Raw genomic sequence first — 25,049 nt, forward strand, 5'->3', positions numbered from 1 at the left:
ATTATTGTGTGTCAGTGCTACAAAACAAAGGGTTATTCTAGCTTGACATTGTCACAATAGTGGAACCCTTTTTGGTGCTATATAAAACTATTTTCAAAGAGGTTCTTCATAAAACCATAAACGACACAGATTCCATGGAGGAACCACCTTTTTTGAAATCCACGTTTGAATTCCTCCCTAAGTTGGTCTCCTCTAAATCCGCACCCTCGTATACTGATATTCCTTTGTATTTTGCTTGATTTATTCATTTGAGAATACAGCCCCATTTACAGCAGTTTGGTAGTCATTTAAAGCATCAGATGGAGACCGTGTTTAATGCTTATTCCAGTAGGTGGTAGTATGTATTTTCCTCCTCAAACTGAAGAGAGGGAGAAAAAGAAACCGCCCAGTGCTTTGTAGTGAACAGTCCTGTCAGCGGAGCTTTTTCAAAGCCCTGCTGTTTCATTAGGACTAATTCACAGAATGACAGCGAGTCAGACGGGGCGACACGGGTACGTTATGCTCGCTTTGCGTGTTTAACTCGTAATAAATAACATGAAGTTCAAATTGTCCATTCATAACGCAATACTAGCACTGGACTAGCTAAGGTTAGCTAGTTAGCCGATGCAAAACACATCTGTTCGAGAGCTTTTTGCTCACTGACATGCACAGTTTGGTACCAGAAGACCACGAAGAAGACTTATTTGTTCATATAACAGTATTTGGTAGCTAAACTTTGCCGAGTTTGTTTACGGCTAACCCTCTCTCAACTTCAGCTTAGCGCAGTTGTCCGGCTAACTCACTGCTTTAGCAGGCGAAACCGAATAAGTTAACGCTAGCTTGTAAGTTAGCATCAGCTATCATAATATTACTTGTAAAACGTGCTTTTTAATGTTAATTTTAGCAAGGGTGTCGTTTACCTTTCCTGTATTAGATGTGACAATCCCTGTTATACGTTTATTATTGCTCCGCAGAAAGTAAACACCGAGACCTGTTAGCTTTTCAAAAGAGCAGGCACTTCAGCTCAACTTTGACTTTACTGATATTTGTTTTACATCAGCGTCCAGACCGTCAAACAGTCCGTTTAAAAGTCGACAGCGTCTAGAAGCAAAGCTTTGCTTTCAATCACATCTTTCAGCCACTTTTCCCGGAATCTGGTTTTCCCTGGCACATGTAGCGTCCTGGTCGACTCGACCACAAAGCGCACCTCCACAGGCAGAGTCTGGGCTTTGATTTTGGAGGTCTCTATGATGAAGTAGACGGCCGCCGTGCCTCTGGGGACCGGGCTGCGGCGGGTAGGGAGGCTCCAGAGGGCTCTGTAGTGGAACTGCCTCTTAAACTTCAGCTCCTTTTCCTGGAGGAACTGGACGCTGAACAGCCAGTTGGGGTGCACCTCCCACGTCCTCATGTACTCCTCGATCTGGGCTCTGCCCCGCTCGATGGTGAACTCTCCGCAGGACACCCAGTCGATGTTTGTGGTCTGGTATCCGGGCTCTGTATCGTTGCTGTCTGAGCTCGGGCAGCTCAGCGCGCTGTGAGCGCTGTCCAACACGGCCGTCACGAACTCGCACGCCTTCGTTTCCAGCGCTCTGTCGCCCGGTTCCGTCTCCATTGTGGGTACTGTGTCTCTTTTTTTGGGTGGTAAAGTTATTGAGCAGATTTCGCGAAAAAAAGACGCTGGTTAGTTTAATGTGTTGTTCCAGTCAGTACGTTGCTCGTTTCCATGGTGACCGATGCTTCATCCGGGTATTTGAGTCCTCCACATAGTTGAAAACTTCATAATACACTTTTACTGGCATTAGAGGTTCTTTAACCTGACTGTTCTACATAAGTACGTCCATAAAGAGGGATCCACCCGGTTTTTCAAAACTTCTGCCCAGTCAGTCGTTAAGATGTAAAATCATTGCTCAGTGCTCTGTTCTAGACAAACTCAGAGACAGAACTGTTCAGTGGTAGTGATAGGAACCAGACGTCAGAAGAGTTTAAAGGGGAATTCCACTGATTTTTCAAAATATGTACATAATTCAGTGGTTGAGATGTAAACGGAGTCATTCATAGTGGTTTGATGTGAAATGGTCCATTGTAGAGAAACAGGCTCAGATTACAGTGGTGGTGATAGGAACCAGGGGTCACGATGCCTACAACACAAATATGGTCATTTTATTAACTATCCAAAACCATCATTGAACCTACACGTGTCATCTGAGTTTTTATATGTAATGTTGATGATGGTAAAATAGTGGTAAATCTGAAAAAAAAAAATTTCTTTGAGGACTATTTTGCCTTAGAACACCCTTCATGTACCCATCCACCACGAATAGATTAAAATAAATTGATTAAAATACATTTTAGGCAAAAATTTTATCGTAAACCTACTATGAAACAGTATCTTAGACATCAGGCTAAGTATTCATAACCATTTAATATAATAACTTTCTGTGAGGGAGCGTTCAAAGCCATAAAACTCTTCAGATGTCTGGTTACAATCACCACCACTGTGAACAGTTCTGACTCTCAAGTTTCTTTAGAACAGGGTTGTCCAATCTTATCCACAAAGAGGTGGTGCGGCAAAGCAGGAGCACACATGATCAGTTATTTGAAGACTGAGACTGAATGATTAAACAAGTGGAGTCAGGTGTGCTCTGCTTGTATGAAACGAAAACCTGCACCCACACCGGCCCTCTGCGGACAAGATCGGACAGGCCTGCTCTGGAACAAAGCATTTCACACCAGACCACTCTGAATGACTTTTTACATATTGACCCTTTACTTATGCATACTATATACTATACTTATAAAACTTATTTTGAAAAATCATTGGAGTTCCCCTTTAATGCCTCTAAAAGTTCCCTCACAAGAGGTTATTAACGTTACAGTTACATGGTAACAGATACACTGTCCAGTGCCTTAGATCTTGTTTTACGATAGTTTAACGAGAAGATTTTGGCCTACAATGTATTTTAAAACACATTTGTGGCAGAGAGGTACATGCAAGGGTTTAAAGTAGTACCCAAAGTTATTTTGTCCTATTTGCCACTATCTCACCATTGTTAACATTACATATAAAAAGTCAAAAGTCTCTGTGGTCATTTTGAATAGTAAATTATTTGAATAGTAAAGATTCTGCCTTTGTTAACGTCTTAATGATAGAATTTTGCTGAAATTTTGCAGAACTTATCCATGAAATTTTTATGTTAGGAGACATTTTAAATTTTAAGCTCTTAAATTAGTTATTGTTGTAGTGAGCTTGTATGATGTCATGGTTTTATGTCGTGTTTTACAAGTCGGTTATTCAGTAGTAGTAATATCAATAGACAGTTGTATGTGCTGTGCCACTAGGTCATTCTAACAAACCAAAAACACTTTTTTATTCTGGACAAGTGTATTAAAGCCTGATTTTGTTTTGTTTAGCGTGTTGTTTTGCTAATGAGCCCTCTGTTCTCAGGTGTTGTATAGGATGAAAAATCGTACTGGACACATTAACATGAAAGCTTGAGTGAGATGAGGGCTTTGGAAGGCCGGGAGCTGAGTAGCTAAAGACTTCGCCTGAACAACACTGCCCACTGTCCTTTCGAGTGACCTCACCGCATGTCGCGAATCCGGAATACACTGGACACTGTCACCAAAGCTGTCAGCGGGACAGTGAACACCGAGCTGCTCTCCAAGATCACTCGCCTCAGGCCCAATGCTGCCCCCTTGGACAAAGCTATAGAGGTCAAATTGGAGTGCCCGGAGTCGGAGCCCACTTCAGTTGTGACCGTGGCAGCACCTCAGCAACTGAGGACCAAAAATGAAGAAGTGAAATGTAAAGAAGTCAGCAAAGATGCCCCCAAACTTCAAGTCAGCCCAAATACACCTCGGGGGGGTGCATCCGCAGCAGTAGCCAAACAGACACTGCAGCGTTTCCAGCCCTCAGCCTTTGCTACAAACATGGACGAAACCTATAGCCACTTGGCCGAACATGTCAACACATACTTTGGAAGCAACACCCAGGAGGAGAAGATGCCACAGCAGAGGAGCAGTGATGCCTTTGTGCCATCAAGCACTGCTCACTTCAGTGGGACCAAGGAGCACTTCCCTGTGCTTTCACCTGTAGCTCAGAGAGCTGACCTGGAGCCACCCACCGCTCCACCTGCCCTCGACCAGACTAGACCAAACACAAAAACTTCAGATAAGCCTGGTCTTCAAGAGTCAGAGAGCAGTACACCACCCTCTCCCACTCCACAGAAGAAAGGCATCAGCCAGTATCTGTCATACAAGAGGCCCAGCATGCAGGCTTTTGTGGGAAGTTACATTGCCCCTCTGGTCCCCAAGTTCAGGGCTGATTCCAAGAGTGTGGATGCAGAAAAGGACAAAGCTGCTGAAGCAGCTCAGGGGGTTTCTCAAGACACAGAGGATGCAGAAACCAAGGAGCGGAAACAGGCGGAGGAGAAGGCCCAACGGCTGCTGTCTCAAAGGGAGAAGGTACCACAGCTGGGCAATAGATTAAATGAGGCATTTTGAAGACATCAAATACATAGAATGAATTGCTGATGCCAGAATGTATCAGTACATCAATTTAGGTTGATACAAGCCACACAGTGTTATGCACTGCTCTTCAGTTTTTAATATGATGATCTTGATAGATATCGTCCGTCATGATAATCTGACAGATGATAAATCATGTTCTGTTATCTGGTGTGTAGATCATAGCACGTGTAAGTGTGGATAACAGGACCAGAGCACTAGTGCAGGCAATAAAGAGAGTGACCGATGTGAAGATCACCATCAGCAGAGTGGAGGAACTCAGCTTTCATCTGCTGGAGTTCCCTGAGACCAGAGGAGTGGCTGTCACTGTAAGTGTGTCCATGTGTTTCTGTGTTTATACTGTTCAGACTCTCTTTTAGTGAAGTATGGTCACCATAAAATGATCCGTTTACACAGGATAAGAAATTACAGGGGAATGTCTACTCAATTAACACATTGTTTATTGTTAAAAAAAAAAGTTTATTGTGAGTTCTGTTATTTTAACGATAAACTATAACGCATAAAGTCAAACAGCAGGGTATTTTTTTGCCATATATGTTTTAACATTTGTTGATTCACTGATTTCTTTCCTTAAATGTGTTCTTAAGTAAAGTCTTAAGAAAAAGTCTGCATCAGATTCATGACGTGTTCTTAAACCACAGAATTGTTCTCACCTTTGTGCTCTTGAGTGTGTAGATTCTGTTCTTACATAAGAACAAATCCCAAATAAGAAAACATTAGTAAATGTCGGAATCTTCGTGAAACTGCATAAGTGGGTTTTAAGAAGAAATTCGTCTTTAGAATGGTTGGTAAATGTGGCCCATTGTACTTAAAAACGGGAATATATCACTCAGTTTAAAAAGGATTGACGTAACCTGAGTTTTTCTACAGTTCGTTTTGTAGTAAAAACCATCATAATCTTTGCAGATGCAGTTATGTACAGCCTGTAAAGGGGACATCCACCAATTTAAAAATGTCTGTATAATTCTGTCATTCCAATTTATCAGATATCATAAAAAAATATTGTAACAAATCGTGTATCGTGAAAGTTTTTCCCCATATCACCCAGTTCTACTGAGAGGAACATGCTGGGTGTTTTAAGGTAAAATAGTAACTGAAAAAAAGTTGTTTAAGATTACCACTATTTTACTGTTATAATCATTATATATAAAAGCTCATAGGACACGTGGATTCACTGGTGGTTCTGGATAGTACACAAAATGACTATATTTGTCTTCTAGACATTGTGACCCCTGTTTCCTATCACCACCACTGTAAAAAACGCGTACAACTACTCTGATTGACTTTGTTTACATCTCAAAGATTGAAATTTTGAAAAGTCTGTGGAATTTTCCTTTTAAATATTACTGTCATAACCGAATCAAATTGACTTTAGATATTCTGGCATTAACTACATTACTGAACCCATCATTTTGGAACTAAGCCTGTCCAAAAGTTTATCTTACTAGTTCACAATGACTTTAACTCATTGTCTCACTTGTTCTTTCTCTTTGTCTTTCTGTTCATCTGTTTTCGTCTCTTTGCAGGAGAAAGTTATTCCATGTCTATTACGGTTGCGTCAGGCGCGGGACCCCAGACTACAGGCAGCAGTGAGGCAGGCCCTTGCCCTGGTGGGCTACACTGACCCGGTCAAAGGCAGAGGCATTCGGGTCCTCTCCATTGATGGGGGAGGCACTAGGTATATGCTGCGTCATGTAGTTTTCTTAATGAGGTTAAATGGTATGAAGGAACTTTTTGTTAATGTTTGTTTTTTCTGATGTTGCATGCTGTTCTTATTTTAGAGGTCTGGTTGCGCTGCAGACTTTGCATAAGCTGGAGAACCTCACTGGGAAGCCCATCTACCAGTTGTTTGATTACATCTGTGGAGTCAGCACAGGTACAGAGCCATAGATATTATTGTCTCTTTTGTTTACTAACTCTATATTACGACTCCTTTAATTCTCAAAAAGTGTGAACTTTTATTAGATTACTTTGTGCACTCATAAAACAAGGAAACTCCTCTGATGCTATTCATGGATGGCCCTGGCGTTGTCTGAGCAAACAGCTTTGTTATACAGATTAAATATAGGTTCTAATGAAAGCCACAATCTGACATTCCAGAGCGACACTAATTGAAGGAAATTCACAGCTCCACATTTAAATACAATGAAGTCATTCACGTTTCTATATTTATCACACTGAAGGAAGCTGAAATCTGATTCCAAGAAGACAGCACAATACCTTTCTTTGCTAATACCAATATTGAAAGTTTGAAAAAAGTTTTTTATAAACTTATAAGCTTTAAAATGAGCTGTTTTTAATAAGCTCTTCACTTACGATGCGCATCTTAAACTAGGCTGCCAATCACAAACTACGCAAGTGCTCTACTACCTCACAGAAAGAAATGCTCAGCTGACAACATCACATCCCACAGAGTGATTCTGGATATTTCAGGATCTATCTGTTGCAGGACTGGATCAGATTAATACTCCAGTATCCATTCCAGTATTTTCTGCTGATATCAGCCCAATAACGATACCCATCGATACAGATATGCCATCTCTACCAACAACCAGTATTAAGTGACCTAAAGAAACACTCAGAAGTGCCATATTGTGGCACAAAGGTGCATTTTAAGGCTCTAAATGTTGCCTCAATACTGTGGCATTGTAACATGAGCTTGAAGGAAAAGTGATGCAGTGTTGTAGTCTACCAATAAATCAGCTGCTGATTATAATGGTTATAGAAGCTTTACTTGGTGGCTTGTTTGCATATTAACTTTGGATACCAACTAAATGTAGCTGGTATATAGATGTGTGTTTGACTGGATTAAGCCCTAGTGTGTAGTGTGACCCTCAAGAAATAAGTGTGCATAGGATGAGTGTTCAAAATATTAGGGATGCTTGCTTTTTAGACAGTCATACTGTACACCATCAATTGTTACACACATTCTTGGCTTAATTGTTGTATTCAGAAGTTAGTTGACTACCAAGAGCATGTCTTGAACTCTTTTTCACAGTTCTTAAAAACCCCAGTCTCTGATCTAGACTGATCTGATCTAGTTTACATTAGAATTACATTATGAATAACAGTGCTCTCTTATTATAATTACAAACCCAATTCTGAAAAGGTTGAGGTAGTATGTGAGATGCTAATAAAACCTGTGTTAAATTAAAAACATTACAATATGTGTGTTCTAAATTTGATGCCTGCAGCTCATTCCAAAAAAGTTGGGACAGCAGCATGTTTGCCTCTGTGATACATTATCATTCCCTTTAACAGCACTCAATCATTTGGGGACTGAAGACAGAAATTGAACCAGGTTTGAAAGCAGAATTAGTTGCCATTCTTCTATTATCAAAGTCCCTAGCTGTGCAGCCATACAGGACTTTGTCATACTTTGAGCTTAATAAGACACATTTTCTGTGGGAGTTTTTGACTGCAGGTAGGACAGTCTAGCACCCGCATTCTCTGATTACACAGTCATGCTGTTGTAACACTTACAGAATCCGGCTAGGTATTGTCATGCTGAAATAAGCATGGGTCTCCCTGGAAAAGATGGCGCCTAAAGGCAAAATAGGTTGCTCCAAAATGTGTTCATTGTTAATAGTGCTTTCACACTGATGTACAGGTTACCCACTGATAACCCCTCATACCATGACAGGCGCTGGCTTTGTTTTTGGTGAAGTGGCAAGTCTCGACCCATCCTTGATCATTAAGGATTAGGCATTTCCTTGATACTCATTTTATATCCGAGTATAATTGTGACCAGTTTAAGACGTCTTCTGAACATTTTACAATGTTCCTTGTCTTAAACTGCTTGATTTTATTTTTTTTTTGGAATGTGCTGCAACTCAGTAAATTCATAAATCACTGCTTTCTGTTTTTATTTGCATTTTACCTGCTGTCCCAATGTTTTTGGAATTGGATTTGTATTGATATTATTATTCTTACAATCACTTACATTAATAGTAATAGTAGTAAAAGAATTTTGGATGGCAGTTTTCTGTAAAATGTTTTCTTGCTAGTCGTGAACTAATCTGGTTGTTGCACAGGTGCCATACTGGCCTTCATGTTGGGGGTTTTCCAGATTCCTCTGCCGGAGTGTGAGGAGCTGTACAGGAAGCTGGGCTCTGACGTCTTCAAACAGAACGTTATCGTGGGCACAGTGAAGATGGGCTGGAGTCACGCCTTCTACGATAGTCAGATCTGGGAGGAAATCCTTAAGTGAGACCAGTAACTTGTTGGATTTTTATCTTATTAAAAGCTGCTTGTGTGTTATTGCAGTGAGATGTGTTATGCGTTTGTTAATAAATGTGTAATTTCGTTTTGTGATGTCTTTTACCCAACAGAGAGAGAATGGGGCCTAGTCTAATGATTGACACTGCCAAAGATCCAAAATGCCCAAAGGCGAGTTTCACATAGACCTTCAAGTAACTGTTCTTTCAATTAACACTCAGTCCTTGTCCTGGAGTACCACTGCCCTGCATATTTTAGAGTTTCTGGGTAGTAACGGAATAAATGTAATCAAGATACAAAGAAGGTAACTATAACTGTAATCCTGTAAACTGTAAAACCAGCTTTTCCGTAGTAGAAAGTAAATGTGTCACAATATGCATGTAAATCTTCATTGTTTTTGATTTGGTGGTAGCAAGATGATAGTTAGATTTCATGTTATAATGTGATAATGGGAGTGGTTAGATTTAAAGAGGACCTTTCCCTTTTTTCCCTTTCCTTTAGTGTGTAATATAGGTTTTTGTATATGTAAACGGTTTGCAAAGTTGCAAAGTCCGCGCCAGAGTGAGTGACTCACTCCCACAGAAACACTTTTCTGAGCTGCCTGAAACGTCTCGTTTCAATTTCAGCCCTTTTCCTTTGTTACAAGATGATGCAATCTTGTAACACAATCCTTAATGCCTGCCTACCGGCAAGCTTGGCACACCCTCACACCACACACAGCAACTACTGGAGGCTGGGAAGAGTTTGTTTAGTTTTGTAGCCATGTCGAGGAGACACTGTGTTCTGCGTTGTGAAGGGAAATCCCCTTTGTAGGTAGAACAATAAAGAAGTCAGTGATTGAAATTTGTGTTGGGGCAGAACTTGTAGCAGGATGCATCTCCCACTTTCAACTGCTCTGGCAGTTGACCAATTAGAACAGAGTGGGCAAGCTGACTTGCCCCCCAATAAGGGGACACTGGGCTCGTCGGGATGGGGGGCTTAAAGACACAGGGGCTGTAACAGAGTGTTTCAGAAATGTACAGTATATGAAAAATGTGTTTTTCTGAGCTGTGCTAGTTCCTAGCGTAGGCTTCTACTTACATAGCTATAGTGGGCTAGGTAAAAAAAAATGGCTAGTCCTGTACAAGGTAGGACTCTGGTTTATTAGCCAGGTGTGCTGCAGTTTAAATTTTCTTTTTTTCTCTCTCTCTGTTTGTGAAAGCTACAATGAAATTGTTGGTAGTTGTTGCTTACTTGGTAGTTGTCAGCTTCACTTTAACAGTGTTATTGTGCTTCCTAGCTACACCACTGGCATAATTTTAGCATTTAAATATCACCTGTGTCATTCATGTTCAGAAAAACAGTGCGGTTTTCTTGTTTGCCTTGTTTAAAGATGCCTTATTGAAATTTGTTTGTTTTTATGAGTAGTTCAAAAAGGCAAGTAATCCAAAAAGAATAAAAAGTCATCTGATTACGTCTCTTTAAAATAGTAATCCTTTGGATTATGTTTTTTAACAAGCAATCAGTACCTACTGCCAACACACATGATCTGTCTAACGAGTTAAGTAAAAAGCTTTTCCTGAGGTGAAAGGAAAACACTATCTGCAGGGCAATGATACTCCAGCACCAGGACTGAGAATCGCTGTTTCATACCTACTCATTCTGCATATGAGCATTGAATATGCCTCTGTCCATCCTCCAGGTGGCAGCAGTGAGCACCATAGTAAACAGAGGGCTGCCTCTGAAGGCTTATGTCTTCAGGAACTACAACTTCCTTCCCGGAGTGCGCTCTCACTACCTGGGCGGCTGCCAGCATAAGATGTGGCAGGCTATTCGAGCATCATCTGCAGCCCCAGGCTACTTTCAGGAATATGTGCTTGGGCATGACTTACATCAGGTACATTTGGCAATATGTGTTACACTGTCATTTTAGTTCCTGTCTGTTGAATTGGGTGGAGATTGAATTTAGTCATTCCAGCTGAGCTCTTAACTACAGCCCTAAAACTACATCACTGGTGATGTCAGTGGTCTGTTTTAAATTAGCTGCTAAATTGAAAAGAGTCTGTGAAGTTAATGGCTTTAAAAAGCTTTAAAGGGCCCATATTTTACATTTTCTTGCGTTTTACTTTACTTTTCTCTGTGTTTCGTGAGTTTCACTTTTGACACTTGTGACATTTCTTTTGTACCAAAAACTTAGCTAATTTTTACATGACCATTTCCAGTCTCTCTGTATGCAGTAGAAGTACCAGGCTATTAGAGGTAGTAATATAGTAAATATTATTTTATTAATAATATTATTATTAATAAAGTTGTTTAAAGTATTTTGCAGCTTTTAAGAGAGAGATTGTTGCGAGTTTGCACATTTGGTTCCCTCAGGCTTGTTTTTGTTGCAGCCCTGCTACACGTCACTCTAAAACCGTGGTCTGTGATTGGTTATTTTGCACATCAGTCAAATGGCCTTTCCTGTCAAAGAAGGCAGATCTTAGCAACGTTAAATGACAAAATGCACCAAACTCTGACAGTCGTCTAATTTTTTGATAATTTTGAGATTAGTACTGGTCAACTAGCTGTTGTGGTCAGTATGAAATATTAATGTTGTAAATTCACACACACACACACACACACATACATCTTCTAAGCCGCTTATCCTTCTGGGTCGCGGGGGGGAGCTGGAGCCTATCCCAGCAGTCATTGGCCAGAAGGCAGGATACACCCTGGACAGGTCGCCAGTCCATCACAGGGCAGACAAACAGACATATACATTCACATACACACACACTCACACCTAGGGGCAATTTAGCATAAACAACTGGCCTGGCTGCATGTCTTTGGGCTGTGGGAGGAAGTCGTAAATTCAATGTGATGCAGTTAAATATCTGATATAGCACAAAACAGAGCACTGGATGTACTCAGTTGTTGTTCTCTCTTACTGTTCCCCTAACATGAAATGACATTAATGGCGTATTCACATACTTTGTCATTTATCAAATAGCATGATGAGAGAAAAAAATATTCACTATAATTCAGTGCAGAAAGAGGGCAGTATTATCACAGGCTGTTAATGCAACACAGCATGTACTGGGTTTAGCTACAACTGGACTTGTCACTAAATGGAAGTGAGTGTGTGATCCACCCTAGGCTTTGCTTTTGCACTCATGAGAGTCCTTCAGGAAAGCTGTCAGCCTGTGTGTAGTAGCTTGAGAAGAGCGCCACACTGTCCAGCTGTAGTGTCACCCACCGAGTTCACATCCACACCGCCTCAATGTGCCTGTTGTCTGGAAAGGGCAAGGAAACAGCCGGCCACAGTGCTGAATGAATGCGCCAATTCAGACTAGCACTACACCACACCAGATCTGAATTCAATGGAGAGGTCGCTTCTATTGATCTATGGAAGAGACGGTCATATAACTGATGTCTCCGCTGCAGAGGGACGAGAAGTCAGTATTTGAGCGCTTGTTTGGGTTCAGTAGATTCAGAAGGTTCAGAAGTTCTTTCAGCTGAAATGAACACCATCGGGAATCCTATTGGAGGGTTGAAATAACCAGACAGATTTTAGGATTTCTTGTGCTCTATTTAAAGGAAATCAAGCTGGATAAAATAGAGGAAATGGCAGATTTTTGTTTTTAGGTTAAATCTCATATGTTGTAGGCATCAAAAGACTTTTATCTAATCTGTGGTATTTTTCAGGGAATTTATTTGACCATAAATTTAGATATTTTATGTATTCGTTTCCAAGCCTCTAAAACAATGGAGCACTTGCGTTATCTGCATAGTCCTTGCTATCATTTTCCCCCTCTTTTGTCTTTTTGTTGGTAGATCTAGTTTTCTGACTGGAGGATAACTTAACCTCACTAATGCATGGTGAATAGACTTTTCTCAGTCTAGTGCCCCATTTAACGGTGCGCTTAATATGGTTGTGCTGTAGTGGGATGAATGGTGGGGAGATTAAAATGTAAATGCGGTGCAAGCTCTTGGCTCGAAAACCTGTTGACGGCCAAGCTCCTGGTGGCTCTTGATGCCATGCTTTATTCCATGCTGTATTAAGAGGACTGCTCCCCATCTCTGTCTTCAGACACAGCTCTGAATACCACTTCAGTGCATACTCTTCATACCAAGCCAGCAATCTGTTATGCATAGCGTCTTTGAGGACTGCGCACAATGAGAAGTCAGCCCTGTTTCTTTGTTTCATTTTATCAGCGAGTGTTTGGGGTCTGAAGCTAATCTCACACCCGAGGCCAACTCAAACTGTGTGGAAGAGTTGGGTCCCAAATTTCTAAACATACATTTGGCTGTATTAAGTTGGAGTGACAGTGGAGAATCAGAATGAACTGCATAAATTGGTGTAAGAATTGATGATATATGGTTAGATTAGCCTTGCACATGCAAGTGACTTCAGTGCTATTCGAACTAGATTTGGTGTACATAGGGAGATGGTATAACATAATTTTTACCAGCACTTCTTAGTGATTTTAGTCCTGTCCAGAAGCAACATGTCAGTCATTTTGTGGACTGTGTGCTCCCGCTGCAGTAAAGATTGCAGTGCCTTTTTTCCAGTTTTCTCTCTAATTTAGGCATATCCAATCCCACCCACTAGTTAGGACTCCCCCAATCACACAACACCACCAGTGCTAGGAGGACGAAAGCTAGCACAGACTTTCTCCAATACCTGTGAAGCCAGCCACTGCATCTTTTCAAACTGCCGCTCACGCAACGTAATTGGACCGCCGAACGCGTTTAGTGGAAATGCCAACCGCCAGATCTGTTACGTCAGCCAACAGACACCTGCGCTGGCTAGCATCGGGCTGAGTGGTGGGGGGAGACAGAAAGGGCCATCCTACCCACCCAGAGAGAGGGAGGCCATTGGTGCTCTCTTGGACTCCTGGCCACGGATCAGATGTATCAGTGTGAAGAACCTTTTATAAAGCTTCATGAATCTCCACATAATGTAAAGTTTCTACAGCTGTAACAGTTTTTCCTAGAACCGTATGTCCAAGCCAAGAACGATTTGAGAACCTGTAGTTTGTTTTCTTCTGATTATATAGACATGGGCTATGCAGGAAAAATGTAGGCCACATAAGAACATAAGCAGGGAGGGTTTGATGTTTTTGCATTGCTTCTCTTTGTTTACCAGCATTTGGAATGAAAGAGATGATGCAAATAAAATTGGATTTCTGGTGCCTCAGGTGAAATGCGCGTGTCCACCCACAGTTTCACACTGAAGAAGCGCACATTTTGTGTGTTGATCATGCCGTTCTTCAGGGTTTATTTTAGGCGCAGATATTAATGTGCCAGGCATTTGCAGTTTTCTCTTCATATCCCTTCTAAGAGTAGACTGGATGGCTGAAAAAGTAACTAGAACATATTGAATTTGTAGATTGTTGCAGAGATACACGTTCCTCATAACCCTTCATGCATGTTTGTTCCAAGATAATGGAATCTTCCAAGAACCTGCAGCATATTTCGGTCCTAATTTTCCACTTGAACGATTTAAATTAGGCATAATAACAGAGCATCAGATGGTTAAATTCCTTGGCCTAAGGCAAAAAGAAAATGCACAAAAAGCACAACAAACTCAAAGCACTGGTAGGTTTTTTGTTAAAATATTGATTGTATGTCTTTTGTAAATTTCCTTTGTGACACCTAATTAGAAATTCTGTATATTTGGGGTAAAATATACATTGAACTAAAAGCACTGTACTAGGTTATTACATTGTATCAAAAAAAAGTAAAAAAGTACACTTAGAATTAACATCCTGTCACCAAATCATCACCCAGTCAAGAACCTTTTCAAATCTACGTCCAGCAGCAGATCTAAACTCCCACCGAAAATTTTTAAAGCAGACAAATGTGGCGTCGGTGCAAATAATCTGTGCTTTAGAACCGAAACTGCCATGTTTCTATAACTGCATTCAAATTTAGGTTGCACACTGTCATCTCTCCATTTTCTAGGATGCATTTCATCTCACTTATGCTCAAATTTGAACTGTCTTTGGAGTGTCTTCCATTTTCTAATGATATTAATAGCTTAAAGGGGAATTTACATGTGTCTTCTGAGTTTTTATGTGTAATATTGATTAAAAAGCGGTAAATCTGAAAAAAATGGAGCTCATTTGATGTTAGACCATGATGGTGCCCAAGCTTGAAGTTTAGATTACATGGAAATCCGATTGTAGTGCATGGAGGCTTCTTTACGGTAGATGTAGGCTTGAAGTAATGGTCTAATCACAAGCCAGAAAACTGCAGAGGATAAACAAATGCACATACTTTTAACGCAGTCTTCTTTATCATTTGCGCAGTTAAAATGAACAACACAGACTAATTGTGTGGAGTATCTGTAGAATCTGTAGCGATGGGTGAGAATTGTCAATTTGTAGAACATTATGCAGGTCAGGATAACTGGAGCCAAAACACGTTCTTATCATAAATGTGGGTACACTCGTCTTTTAAGTGTATATATAGGCAGCGTCCGTATAAGGCAATGACCCTTATTCATCAAAGTTGCATACAGTCACATCAGACAGTAAAATGAGCACAAATTTCCTTGACAGTTTTGTTATTCATCAGTTTCATCATTGGTATGTCTGTACAATTTAACTCACGACTGATAGGAATGTGTGTAAGTTTGCACATAACAGTTTAACAACCTTAAAGTTAACAGGCCAAATATGTCTTTAATATCATCTATTTTTCCAATAATAAGAAGAAAAATAGAAAATAACAATAGAAATAATAATTTGTGAACATGACAACCCAGTACAAAAGTGGATGCACTTATTTTACATGCACATTGGTATAAACAAATGCTGCAAAGACATATTATGTTGTGCTTTTGTTTTATACTGCTGACCCACTGCAATAACACAGCTTAAATATGCTATTTAGGACACAATCACATCATTCTACCTTAGTCCCAAAAAAGCTAAGCTTGTTTATTTCACATTTCCTCATCATTTTAACACTATAAAGATCAGTGGGTGAAGCAGTGCACTCACTGCTCGACCTCATACTCCACCTATGAGCACAGCCATTGGCTCACAAGCTGCTGAATGGTGTCATTTTATTGGCTTCCCACCAAAATGTATGCAGGAATTAGGGCGTGCTTCATGTAAATGATATGTAAATAAGGTACTGGTAGGCTGGTGCTTGATTTCATGCACTGAAGCTGATTCATCATTTGCGCTCAAGTCTTCCACATCATGTAAAGGTTTCGTGAATCTGATGCAGAGTGGTTCGTACGTTATTAAAGGCAGTCAGATTTGTGCTCTTTATTAACGCAGCTGTGATGAATAAGGGCTAGTGAGTTTCTGCTCGACAAGACACTTCTGCTCACCTCCTCTGCTTTTGAGTGGTCTTCTCTTCCAGCTCCTGTCTTCCGCCCATCAGGTCCACCCTTCAGCTGCAACTGCGTCTTCTTAACTCCATCATCTCTTCTTGTGTTTAAGTACTCCCTGTCTTTCCCTGTTTGTTTTGCAACGTTGTTGTGCTACCAATACCTAGATACATTTCTCATTTCCACTGTGTACAGAGTTTGAGTGTTACTTTTGCCTGCCTTATTTAGTTGTATGATTATGAATTTGCCTTTGTTCGCCCTTTCTGTCTGTGTCTTTGACTGTTCATCTTTGACCAGATGCCAGATTGGTTATGGGCACTTATGTGTCAGACTCAGTAACTGTGTTTGCCATCTAGTGCTTTGTTCTTAGCCCAGTCCAGAAATAGCTCAGCTGGTGAATCATAGCATGAGCTGTTGGACTGATTCCAAGTGACCTAAGAGGACAAAATGAAGAAAAAGAAAGTTCAGTCCTTATTTAAGTATATAGAATAGTTACCAGTTACCAGTGCTTATGCCTCTACCAAAGATTGTACTGGGGTGTGTGTGAATGAATAGGCCAGCTTTATTCTGTCATTTTTTTGTTGTCTGTGTTTTGTCTGCTTAGTGTTTTGCCCACCTACTGACTTACTTCTTGAGTCTGTAATCAAGCGTTTAGTTTGTAATGTGTCAGGAGCTGGAATAGAACAAAAAGGTGAAGTAGTTGGGGGTCCTAGAGGCCCAGGCCAAAAACCTTTGCACCAAGTTCTCCCTTCTAGTACTTGTTTATTGCATATCAAAGCCAAATTCCAGTGCAGTGCTTTTAAGGTTCCATTTGGAACTGGGTTCTTTGGAACATAGAAGCCTTAGAAGTGAACTGTATCTGACGCAGAAAATAGTGACACTGAAAAGGTAGATAATAGAATACAATACAATACAATAAAATACAGTTCAGTTTTCTCAAAATTCTCTGTTCTATTTCAAATACCAATGGACATCTAGAACCAAAACATTATGAAAGAAATAAAATACAGAATTTAAAAATTAAAAACACATCTAAAACCACCATCCTCAGACTGCTCCAACAAACACTGCACAGGACAAACTACGATACAAGATGAAATATAAAACCAGATAAAAAGGCTATCACTAGAAAATGGTTAAAACCAGACCCACCTACCGTGAATGAATGGATGGATGTAATACATGATATTTATATAATGGAAAAGCTCTCCGCCTCCCTCAATATGCAAAAGGAATTGTTTAACCAGATATGGGCAAAGTGGATTGAGTATATAAAACCCATAAGGCCAGATCCTTTTTTTCCTGCTGGACTGAACAATATGTGAATATGTGAAGATGAGCTATGTAAAATCTTTAGAATGTAAGCTCCCCTTATTATGTTCTGCTGTAAATAGTTTTGTTTTAAAGGAACATATTCTCAAAATACTGGAAAAGCTGTGTCACAGACAGGACTTGATGCACTGAGGATTGTATACTCACCTTTTTTATGTGTAAAGGTAGTATTGATGCAATTTGTCAATATATTTCTGTGAAATCAAACAGCTATTTCCTAATAAAAATATAATAAAAAAAAAAAAGAAATACAAAACGAGCAACGTGACATAAACAAACTGGTGCTTTGTCATCCATTTAAACTCTTGCAATAAAAGAAATATCACTTACAGTGCAAGTTTGTGCAAAATTGGACTGTTTCAGATAAAATAAGATTATGGTAATGCAATGACCTACATCATTTTTATGTATTTTAATACATGTACTAAACATAAAACCTACAAGGTAATAAATAAAACACTAAATACACTCTTTGTATTAATAAAAATCTGCTTTATGTACTAAAACAGAGCTGACAATAAATAAAAACAGTTTACACAAAATAAATTGAAATGATTGCAATATGTGGGCTACAGAATGTGCCACAAAATCAAACGTCCTCAACAACAGAGAATGGTTGATCATTCAAGGCAGTGAATTCCATTATTTTTGTAGTTTGCACTTTGGCTCTTTTTGCACTTTGGTCTCAAACCTGTTGTGGAAAAGTTCTTGGGTGTTATATCCCCTCTTGATACTCAATATGAACAGTGATTATAAATCTCTTGTCTGACGTTCGTCGTAGAAACTGTGAAATGGTTTCACGTGGCCACCCCCCCGCTGTTTATCTGCTGCTGCTCAAACTGTTTGAACCTGTCTGAACTGACCCAGCATAGGAGAGAGAAAAGAACTGACAGCATGTTTAATCACTGTTTCTTGTTTTAAGTGGTTTATTAAGTGTTAGGTTTTGACACTTCATTGCAGTCGTATTTCATGTTTTGTTGTTGATTTTAAGGTTTTTTTGTTTGTTTTTTTTGTTGTTTTTTTTTGACCAAATTTTCTGCCTTTTTTTTTCTTTCAGCTGAAAACTGGCATTTTCCGTTCCAATATTTTGGTGCGTCCCTAGTAATTGGAATACTGATTCTAGTGTAGTACACCTACAAATGCCAAGCACAATCAGATCAGAGTTGTATCAGATTTAATTTTGTTTTTATCCCCAATATCTGTTCCAGAATTTACTGCTGGAATTGGTCCTGTGCTGATACTGGGTGTCAGACCGGTACCACCTCTACGTTGTACGCGCACACATCATGCAATACATATGACTGGGTGAAAGAGACCCAGGGCTTTTCCTTTTCTCTGTTACTCACACTCATACATGCGTACATACAGATACCCATAACCCCCTGTGGCTCTCTTGGGTGTCTCCTGGGAGCAGGTGGTTCTGGACTGTTAACACTGCCTCTGTAATGAGTAGCACTGCAGAGCTGTTTGATCTGTACTGAGAGCAGTCAAGCCCCTCCCTGCAGTCTGAACCCCAGACTTCCCCCTCATCAGCCCCTCCAGACCTGCTGCTATATAATGGCTCTCTGCCAGCTCACCCTCAGGCTTCTGGATTCATAATTGGCAGAACTCTAAGCATATGAGATGTCTGTCACTCAGTCAGCAAGCAGTCCCATGTGAAGGGCTGCTGGGATATTATGCGACACATGCCACATAATGTCTGCATGGTCTTTTGTTAGCCAGTGAACTAAAGGCTTTCATCCAGGCAGAGATTTCGGGTGCTTTTATTAACTCATAAAAGGCATCACTGTCATCATTTTGCTGTATTATTTAAATAAAATTATGCACATCTATTGAATTACATAGCGAAATGATCAGTCATTTTTAAATTAATTTACATTGTGTATCAACATGTTAGAATCTGCATTTCTGACTTCTTTGCTGTGATGAGATCACAGTGAGTACATATTTTGAGCTTTGTCTGTCATCATTTGGGAGCTACTAAGTATGGGCAGCTAGGAAGCAAGATGGCTAATCAGATATCAGCCAGTTTGGTCACTTGTACTTTAATACGGTGTCCTAGTTGTGGTGTCAAATAATGACAGAAACATTTCAAAAACGTAAAGGATGATTTTTCTATCTCCAAAATACGACTGTACATGAGTGATGCACCAAAGCAAAAATTGAAAACTAAAATTCAGGGTGCACTTAGCTGAAAACTGAAAACTGAAAAATAAATGAAAAAGTTCTTTTATATATAACTTTATGTATAGTTTTTTTTTCTCCTTTTGAATTAACATAATAAAATTGGTGTATTGGGAGGAAGAGCTGGGCTGATTTAATTTTAAACAGCTTGCTAAATCACGTTAAATATTAAAAGTAAAAATATTTAAAAATATTAAAATATAATCCTTTATGATTTCCCAAAGCCATCTATAGCAGAATTCCAGCTAATTTTTTTTAATGGAGAAAAAACTTTGTAGGTTTCTTTGGTCGCTTGCACAGCCATCTTTTTTTCTTTTCTTATAATACTCTATGTTTGAAGTGTGCTTCTGAAAAACCTCCGTTTGAACGGTCATGCAGCCCTAACACTAGGCGTGAATGCCCAAAACAAAAGGGTAAGGGCTATGTGGTAGGGGTGATGGGTGAAATGGGATTGGGCCTATATTTGGCATTTCACCTCACTCTAGTGCAGTTCACAGCAACCCAGCATTCTGGATTAAGTTGACAAATGGTTGTGCCATGTTTACTATCTAGGTTACTTTATCTTTTTTGTGTGCAGGATGGCGGTCTCCTGATCAACAACCCTACAGCACTGGCCATCCACGAGTGCAAGTGCTTGTGGCCCAACACTCCTGTGCAGTGTGTGGTGTCTCTGGGCACGGGCCGCTACGAGACGGCCGGCAAGAGCAGCTCCGGAACGTACACCAGCCTGAAGACCAAGCTCACCCACGTCATCAGCAGCGCCACAGACACTGAGGGTGAGAGAGAGAGCGTGCGAGAGTGTATAATGATGGGACAGAAGTTTCCCAGCCCGCATCCGCTTCCACATCTGTCCACGGGTTGAGATTAACAGTCACTCAACCTCTACAGTTATTTTTAATCGGGATTATGTTGCCTGGTTTTGGGATCCTCTCCAAATGGCAGGTCACCTTACTACAGTGCCACTCCTCTGCTCACTCGTTCAGGCCCTAATGTTTTTCTTTTCCGTGACATCTTAAGCTTGCGGAATGTTAATTTCATTAGTTTTGATAGACATTTTGGTGGAATGTTGTCTCAGGATATTATAGGAGTAGTTTTCCACCATATAGCAGCAGGCGCATGAAATTGTTCAAGTGCTACTATCACAGTTTTAAGCAGTCTGTACGTAAATGGACAGAGACACAGTTTTTGTTGTTGTGACTCTGTACTCCAGCACATTGGATTTGAGTTGCAAAGCAAAAATGCAAAATGTTAGCTTTCAATCAAGACTATTTACATCAGTATTGGATAAACCGTAGAGAAATCACAGCCCTTTTACACATAGTCCCCAATTACAAGCTACCATACATAAAACAATATATTTATATTTCATCCCCCTAGGCAAACAGTCTTTACTAAATATGACAGTTTTAATTTCTTGGTTATCAATTCCTTGGAGTCAGCGACTGACCTAAGTACGCAACCCACAGACAGTAGAGACTTTAAGCAATTATGGTAACAGGAACAGCTACAGCAGCTCACTGCGTCGTGCTGCCGTAGCTTGCTGTAGTTGCTGAAATGTGAGGTTTGAGCGAGTTAATTTCATGTTTTGTTTTTTTTTGTCTTTTGAATTAGAATTTTATTTACACCAGATAACTCCACCTGTCCTTTACCTAATTCAGTGCAGTTTTTTCAGAGACACAGAAACTTCTATTTTTTTGAAGATATGTCATTAGTTTGTCTTGGAGTTGTTGCTTTGGTTTCCACAGCCACACCACTAACGCAGGTTCATTTCTGGTCCCTATTAAAAAGAAATGAGGCATCTTGTTAAACTCTTTAATATAGTCTTTTTCAGTTACTGCTTATTTTTGCCATCAGTGTTTAGTCAGCCTTTAGAGGATTTTTATTGGATATGAGTAGTGAAAAAATAGGTCTGTATCAGGAATGCACTGGTCGTAAATGTTTATGGCTGATAACATTTTAATTGCGAGACCTTTACAGCCATGATGACCATTTTTTATTGTTGATTTAAATTAACTTTATTCATTTTTTTTTGTTTTTTTTTTTAAACCCAAAACTCTGGAAAAGAAGTCTGTGTGGACTAAACAAACATGTAAAAAATACAGTTAGCCAAAGTTGCAATATAAATAACATTTATTTGATCTTTAATAAACCAAATTGCCATTTTAAATTTGTAAATGAAAAATTTTATTTTTTAGCCTATTTAAATCAAATAAATCTGTGGTTTTCATCCTGTGGGTGGCGGTGGTATTGCTAGAAGGTCATTGGCTGTCAGGTTTTTTATTTTAGTTTTACTACCAAAACTTGTTGTGATATATAGACATTTAACAAAACAACTTTAAATATGACAAACACTATTGTTGTGATAATTATTTGTGAAAAAGAAAACATAATATTTAGGTTCAGTTTGTTAATTGGTCTGGCAAAATGACTGATGTGACTGACAGTTATATTTTCAATGCAAATCAATGCAAAACGTTTCTCTTTTTGATTGTATGGAAATCATCCGTTATGGATAAATGGACATGTTTCATATATTTTTTGGCATTTATTATCTTGCATACAGTCAAGTGAAATTTGATAGGCTACAATGTTTACATTTTACATTTGTTAACATTTTAAATGATCCACTCGGTTAACTGTTCTCGTCAGCCACAGAAACATTTGTGGTCAGTTGTAAGGGCTGTGAGTTGTAAAAGGCCGGAATCCTTTGACATAAATCACAAAGTGCTACATTGAAAGTAAAAGGCAGCTGGATATTTAGCACAATTAGTTGTGTATCAGCAGCATTTAAAAACAACATAAGTTCACTTACCTGCCTTTCGTTACTTGTCATAAAACTGTAACACAGATTAGCCAAAATTTATGAATCTGCCAGTTACGATCATCACACCCTATTCTGTACACTTTACAGGATGCAGTTACATCATCAGTAAAGACAAGTGATCTAGTTCCACTGCCAGCTACATATGTTTACGCCACCATATTTCACAGACCAGCTGGTGTTCCCTGGTGATCATCAGCAGTTTCTTTTTTTTTCATCACTCTGGCTCAGTCCACCAGACTCTTAACTCTACAGCTTTGTTCTTCAGTTCTGATTCTGCCAGTGCACTGCACATTTACTCTGCTCTAACACTGTCCTTTTGTTTCATTGCAAATCCAATGTGCCTTGTGCTATAACAAAAAGGTCACTGTCCACCTATAATATGTAATACCAGCTGATGTTTTCTCATATTTTGCAGAGGTGCACACGATGTTGGACGCCCTCCTCCCTCCAAATACCTACTTCCGCTTTAACCCCTGTATGAGTGAGGATATCCCACTGGACGAGAACCGGCCCGAAAGGCTGAACTTCCTGCAGGCCGAGGGGCAACGCTACCTGGAGCGCAACGAGACCAAGCTGAAAAAAGCTGCGAGCATGCTTTCTCAAGAGAAGAGCACCATCCAGAGGCTGGCGGAGTGGGCTCAGCTGAAAGCTGACATGTACGATGGCCTTCCTTTCCGCTCGAAACTTTAACACTTCAAGGCAGCGCTCTGCAGCTGTGGAATAAAATGTTTAAAAGCACCTTTAGCACTAACACGGCACAAGCAAATGACCACGAGACCATGACACAGTTGGTTTATCTCTGTGAAACTAACGTTACATGATTGGGTTAACAGATTGGTGCTGTGCAGGTATTTTATTGCTGAAATTGTTCAGTAGCAGTGCTGTTGAACCACACCTCTGGTATTTTAGAGTACATACAGAAAAGAAAAGGCTCAACATGGATATTGACTGATCTTTACTGTTTATTGGAAGGTTGATCATCCTTTTCCCTGCCTCTGGTTTGGGCTAGAGAGTGAGATGCTGAAAGCACTTTTAGGGAGATTAGAAGTTTAAATATTTAAATAAAGTTCAAGCAAGAGCTTAAGACTTTTAAGCGGGAGCTTAAGAATGCAAGGTTTCAGGTTCCCTGCATGAGATGGCACTTTCAACTGATACCTACCTGACACATTACATGTGCTCTATGTGTTTGTGACCATGTTGTAACAAGAATGAGTAGAATTTTGTGTAAAAATTGTTTTATGGTGACTAGTTTTAGAAATAGTCATGTTTGTGTCTCACCAAATGTTTGCACATCCTTTTGTTGGTTCTTAATGTTTCAAAAGCATTCAAAAAGTTGCATTGACCTAAACTTGAATCCTTTAGCATGCACTAGGATACCATTTATGATTTCTGTGTGAATTGTGGGCTAAAAGATTTAGAAATCAAACTTTTTTGTTTTATAAACAGAATTTGTTCACTATGAGTAGGAAGATCATGATCATCAGTCGTGTTTAATACTGTTTTTTTACTGAGGGGGAACAAAAGGATAAAGAACTCTTAATTCTCTAACATTATAAAGGCCTTGTCACTGAGAATTGTTAAGAGCAGCTTGTAATACAGTTAAGTTATTGCCAAACTAACACAAATTAACACTGACCTTATGTGGACTATTGTATAATAAGCTATTGTATAAGACGTCCAGTTTTGTTGTGTCAAGAATCCATATTGAATTGTGATGTTTCTTCAGATAATGTTAATTTTCCCTGGTTAACCTTGAACCTGAAAAACATGGATTGTGATTACACTGTGTACATAAATCCTGTAAGTGATGTTTCATCCTAAATCCTTAAATAATTTAATAATAATGACATCATAATATTACCATATTCCTGATGGAGTTTACTACAGCAGTCAACAGTAGATCATTTGTAAGTAACGTTTTGCAGTTTACAAATGCTCTGTTTACTCAATGTGCTTTTGTAAATGCACCTTCTCAGTTTCCACAGAGAAATATAAGTGTGTTAATCCACCCGTTATCTTACAGAATGCCTATCATTGTCACATCTTTGGCACCCTATGAATTTTATTATATCTTCTGAAATAAACTGAAACTGAAGAATCCTGCGTCTGAGATGGAGTGTAAGACAGCAGAGCGAAAATGTCCCTAAGAGGATTAGAAAGCAAAAAATAGTCACTTCTCTTGTTGCAGGTGGCCACACGTAAAAAAAAAACAAACAAGTATTCAGACCTTAGATATTTACACTGTTAGAATTTGTTTAAACTCAATGCATCAACTGAGATAGTAATAAGCTAAATACACAAGATCTTTTTGAATTTTTTAATTCTGGAAGATTCAGATTTATTATGAATTACATTTTAAAATAAAAATCTAACTTCAAAAAATGCTGTTTTAGTCCATAGGCGGAGCCTTATTATAGCCACACCCCTGCATGTTAGAGCAGGAAGTGAGTCTGCATGCCTGTCCCTCATAGCCACATAGTGAGCAGTTAGATCTCATTGTTTCTGAAGTAAAAATGTCCCAAAGCTTGAAAATCAGTTTGCAACATTAAGAATTTGCAAACAAATACTAAAACACATTTTCTGCAGTTTTTATTTGTGTGTGTACAACTATTTAAAACTGTTTGCTAGTCATGTACTTGCTAGCACTTTTGAGTTCTGCTCAAAAAGAGCTAAAAT

At 39.5% G+C, this 25,049-nt stretch overlaps 2 protein-coding genes across 2 annotated transcripts; one reads left to right on the forward strand and one right to left on the reverse strand.

The window, feature by feature from the left end:
- The first annotated feature begins 367 nt into the window (after nucleotides 1-367).
- On the forward strand, nucleotides 368-24,471 carry pnpla8 (patatin-like phospholipase domain containing 8). The gene is made up of 10 exons (XM_036576799.1): nucleotides 368-491; nucleotides 3,425-4,443; nucleotides 4,665-4,814; nucleotides 6,033-6,184; nucleotides 6,288-6,382; nucleotides 8,541-8,712; nucleotides 8,838-8,895; nucleotides 10,406-10,600; nucleotides 20,127-20,325; nucleotides 22,789-24,471. Exons 2-10 carry the CDS (start codon nucleotides 3,568-3,570, stop codon nucleotides 23,061-23,063), a joined length of 2,172 nt encoding a protein of 723 aa, XP_036432692.1. The 5' UTR covers nucleotides 368-491; nucleotides 3,425-3,567; the 3' UTR covers nucleotides 23,064-24,471.
- On the reverse strand, nucleotides 487-1,885 carry akap14 (A-kinase anchoring protein 14). The gene has a single exon (XM_036576801.1). It carries the CDS (start codon nucleotides 1,589-1,591, stop codon nucleotides 1,064-1,066), a length of 528 nt encoding a protein of 175 aa, XP_036432694.1. The 5' UTR covers nucleotides 1,592-1,885; the 3' UTR covers nucleotides 487-1,063.
- Nucleotides 24,472-25,049: the final 578 nt, after the last annotated feature.

This window comes from Colossoma macropomum, unplaced genomic scaffold (genome assembly GCF_904425465.1).
Source record: "Colossoma macropomum unplaced genomic scaffold, Colossoma_macropomum, whole genome shotgun sequence".
In the NCBI taxonomy this organism is placed as follows: domain Eukaryota; kingdom Metazoa; phylum Chordata; class Actinopteri; order Characiformes; family Serrasalmidae; genus Colossoma; species Colossoma macropomum.